The 3,498-nt window shown below is 41.2% G+C and overlaps 1 protein-coding gene across 1 annotated transcript in view; it reads left to right on the top strand.

Moving 5' to 3' along the window:
• Positions 1 to 3,498, top strand: part of ADGRG4 (adhesion G protein-coupled receptor G4) — a 106,836-nt gene that overhangs the window by 72,155 nt on the left and 31,183 nt on the right. Inside the window, 1 exon segment of the mRNA XM_006774702.1 lies at positions 2,683 to 2,817. Within this exon segment, the coding sequence (XP_006774765.1) occupies positions 2,683 to 2,817 (135 nt within the window).

Here is a 3,498-nt window from a genome sequence, read left to right as displayed (position 1 = left end):
GCACTCCGCACCTCAGAATGGGACTTCAGCACTGCGCCTCCTCTGAGTGTCCGTATGCGTTACTCTTTCCTCCTAGTTGTAGGACTTCCACTCAGCCAGGACTCCTGTGGTTCTGGGTGATGTCCGTTTCGTCTTTTAGTTTCACTTTTGAAGTGGTTGTTCGAGGCAGCAAACTCCAGCGTTAACCTATGCCGCCACCTTGGTTCTCCCAGGCGGACTTTATACTCAGAATTTTGGTCCCACCTCCCCCATCTAGCTCTCTGTTCTTTGGGATTTGTCATTGACCTTCCAGTGGCTGTTGTTGTCTAGACCTTTTAATGGTTCTTCATGTCAGAAAGACTGCAGATTTTCTACCAGAATTTTGAGCATCTTTCATAGTATTAGTTTTAGACTGCCATCAGGTAAAGGTTATAAAAACTGTTAGCTCAACTTGTGATGTTACCATTTTCCAAATGTCTACTGTTCTCCAGAATCTGCCTGCTTTTTGTCATTTTTCAGTGTCTTCAAGTCATGGGTATTTTCTATAGTTGTTATATACAGGAGGGTCAAGTCCATTAGGAGCTATTCAGCCATACTAGAAGCAGTTGTTGATTTTCCATTGTGTTTTGGTTACATGGAGTATCCTATTATAGACCCTGTGTCCATTGGTTATGCTTATATGCATGCAAGCTGCTTACATGAAGCATGTCAAACTCGCGGCCTGCTGGAAGCCAGTCCATCCATGCTGCTTGACACAGTCGCTGCAGGGACACAATTGCTCTGTGAGGGAAGAGTCCCCGAGGCTCGCCTGCCCCAGTGCCTCCGGCCACCACCCTCTCACCTTCATCATCAGCACGATGGTGTTCAAGGCGATATTTTTTTGTTGTTGTTGTTGTTTTTTTTTTTTTCAATACCTGGAGTTTCAGGTGTTTTTTTTTTCAATTATTATTATTATTTTTTTAATTTTATTTTTTCTATTATAGACCTTGATGGAGAAACAAACAAACCAACCCTGTTCACAGGCCGCCTCCCCGAGAAAGGTTGTTTCCCCAGGTGAGAATGTTTCCCTGGAGTTAGGGATTAATGGGGCTAGGGAAGGGAATAAATCAGTAAAACTCCTTAACTAAGTGCCAGGCGGGTAGTTAATCACCTTAACTGAACAATCATGCTTAAGCTACATAATCCTTACTTAGGTCATAGAATAGAAAAATTTCCTTCAGTTATTTCCTTATAGCTTAACAGTAGAACAATAGGATAATGACCTTGGAATAGAGACAACAAACTAGCCCTTATAATGGAACACAGAGACTAACCTAGACAAGATTAAAATCAACAGAGCTAGATAGAGATAAGATTTTTATCAAAGGTCAGATAAGAAACTATAAACATAAAACAAGGAACTGTAGAAGGTCAAAGGAAGACCCAAAACATATGATAATGTAACTATAGAGGCATGCTTATAGAATCAAATGGTATAAATACAGCTGTAACAGGACAATAAAAGAGAACCTGGCTATGCTGATCATCTGAATGCTTTCTCCGTGTCCTTCATTCTTCGCTGACTTCATCCACACCTTTGGGAACCCCTGGACCGCTGGGGCTGGACCCCACCAGCAGCCGGTTTGGCTTACATATTGAAGCTAAAGTATAACCTCTCCATAGTACTCGATTGCCCTAGCAGAGTTCGTTTGTGCCAGGACAAGAGCTATATAGCTTTTGGGGTTACAAATCATTCCTAGAACAATTATAAACGTTCATCTCTCCATGATGCACCCAGCTACATAACAGTTCCTTGGCAGTATGGATAGTGGGGGAAATGTGGGACAAAATCACATATATCTTTGTAAAATTACATCCCAACTATGTGACCTTAGACAAGTCACTTAACCTCTCTGAGCCCCTATTTCCTGATAGCATAGAGAACATACTTTCAGAGTTGAAAGGGGGATTAAATGAGAGAAGACACATAATAGTGCCTATATACTTTGTTTTGTCTGGAAGAGTCCAGGTTTACAACTGTGGTCCTAATGTAATTATTGGTAAAGCCCCCTTCACTGTCAAAAATATTCTAGTACTTATCAAATATTATTACCACTCAAATCAGCAAATTATTCTGATAGTGAGCCTCTAGAAGAATTCTTAAGGTCAAACACCTCACTTTCTTGCCTCAATTATTAACAAAAGCATTGCTGAGTAAACTATGGGGCAAGTACCTAATGATATTGTACTGTTTTAATTTTTTTTTCTGTCTCCCCCCCCCACCCCCGCTTAGAACTATATGGAAGAAGACTGGCCTTTATTTATGAGAATCAGAATCAAATCACCCAATTTGTCATTCCCCTTTCCACCTCTATAAATACCCAGGTGGAAGAAGATCAAAGGGAAAGAAACTCAAAGATAGGTTTAGAAAGAAAAGGGTACTGTGTGTGTCTATGTCTATGTGCACCTGGTCATGTCTTAGCCTGTCACCTGATTGTGCACATGTCTGCACTTGTGCAAGTGTGTGTGTGTGTGTGTGTGTGTGTGTGTGTGTGTGTGTGTGTGTGTGTAAAAGGGATGTCATAGTGTGTGGAGCTAGTTCTCTTCCTTCAGCCCTCCACGTGATACTCTGGGGCTGAGGTTGAGCTGGAGTGGGAGGTGGAGAGGACTTCAAGCTCATGGATGATGACTCTCTAGTTTTTATTTTCTGGCTTTTCTTGGCAGATTTACCTAAGTGAAGTCCCTCTGGAGAGGGTTTTGGCTTCCATATATTTGCCTAAATCACTGAAGGAGAGAATTCCTCTTAGCAACTTACAGACCATCTTATTTAATTTCTTTGGCCAAACTTCACTTTTTAAGGTAAGTTCTTGTCTTTGGTAACTATCATGGACTGACATGTGGCGACTCATAGTAATTATGAACTCTTCCTATTTTCATGATGTTTTGTTTATTTTAGAATTATGCTTTCTGATTTATTCCACAAGCCTCCCAGCACAACCTCTGGCTCACAACATGAATCAACATCTATTTTAATGATATTCCACAATTTTTAATTTTCACAGCTTCTCAGCTTTAGAAGGGACCTTAAGGATGATCTGGTGACCAAACAGAGTCCTCAAGATGTTTCTAAGCCAGAAAAGAACAGCAAGTTCTCCTGATGAAATGCTGTTTCAGCTTGTCAGTATTTTCCTTAGGCCTCCTCCAAGCCAACATGCCCACTCTCACAGGCCAATTTATTTGAAACTGAGTGGTGTCCAACAGAACAGTTTCTTGCAGGAATTTGTTATTCTTTCTCACTGCCTCCACAGCACCTTCTCTGAGGGATCCAGTCCTCACCCATTATTGAAACAGAGAGGCAATATAATGTGGTGGTTAAGAGCATAGACTCTGGGACCAGACTGGCTGAATTTAAAGCTGACTATGCTGTAATCTTCCTTTGTGACCTTGGACCAGTTACCCAACCTCAATGTGCCTTAGATTACTCCTATGTAAAACATGATAAAAGTCAGTACCACACTTGGCTGTTGAAGGATTAAAAGA

Source organism: Myotis davidii, unplaced genomic scaffold (assembly GCF_000327345.1).
Source record: "Myotis davidii unplaced genomic scaffold, ASM32734v1 scaffold1208, whole genome shotgun sequence".
In the NCBI taxonomy this organism is placed as follows: domain Eukaryota; kingdom Metazoa; phylum Chordata; class Mammalia; order Chiroptera; family Vespertilionidae; genus Myotis; species Myotis davidii.
Note: the sequence above shows the minus strand (reverse complement) of the source record. Positions and strands in the feature narration are given on the sequence as shown.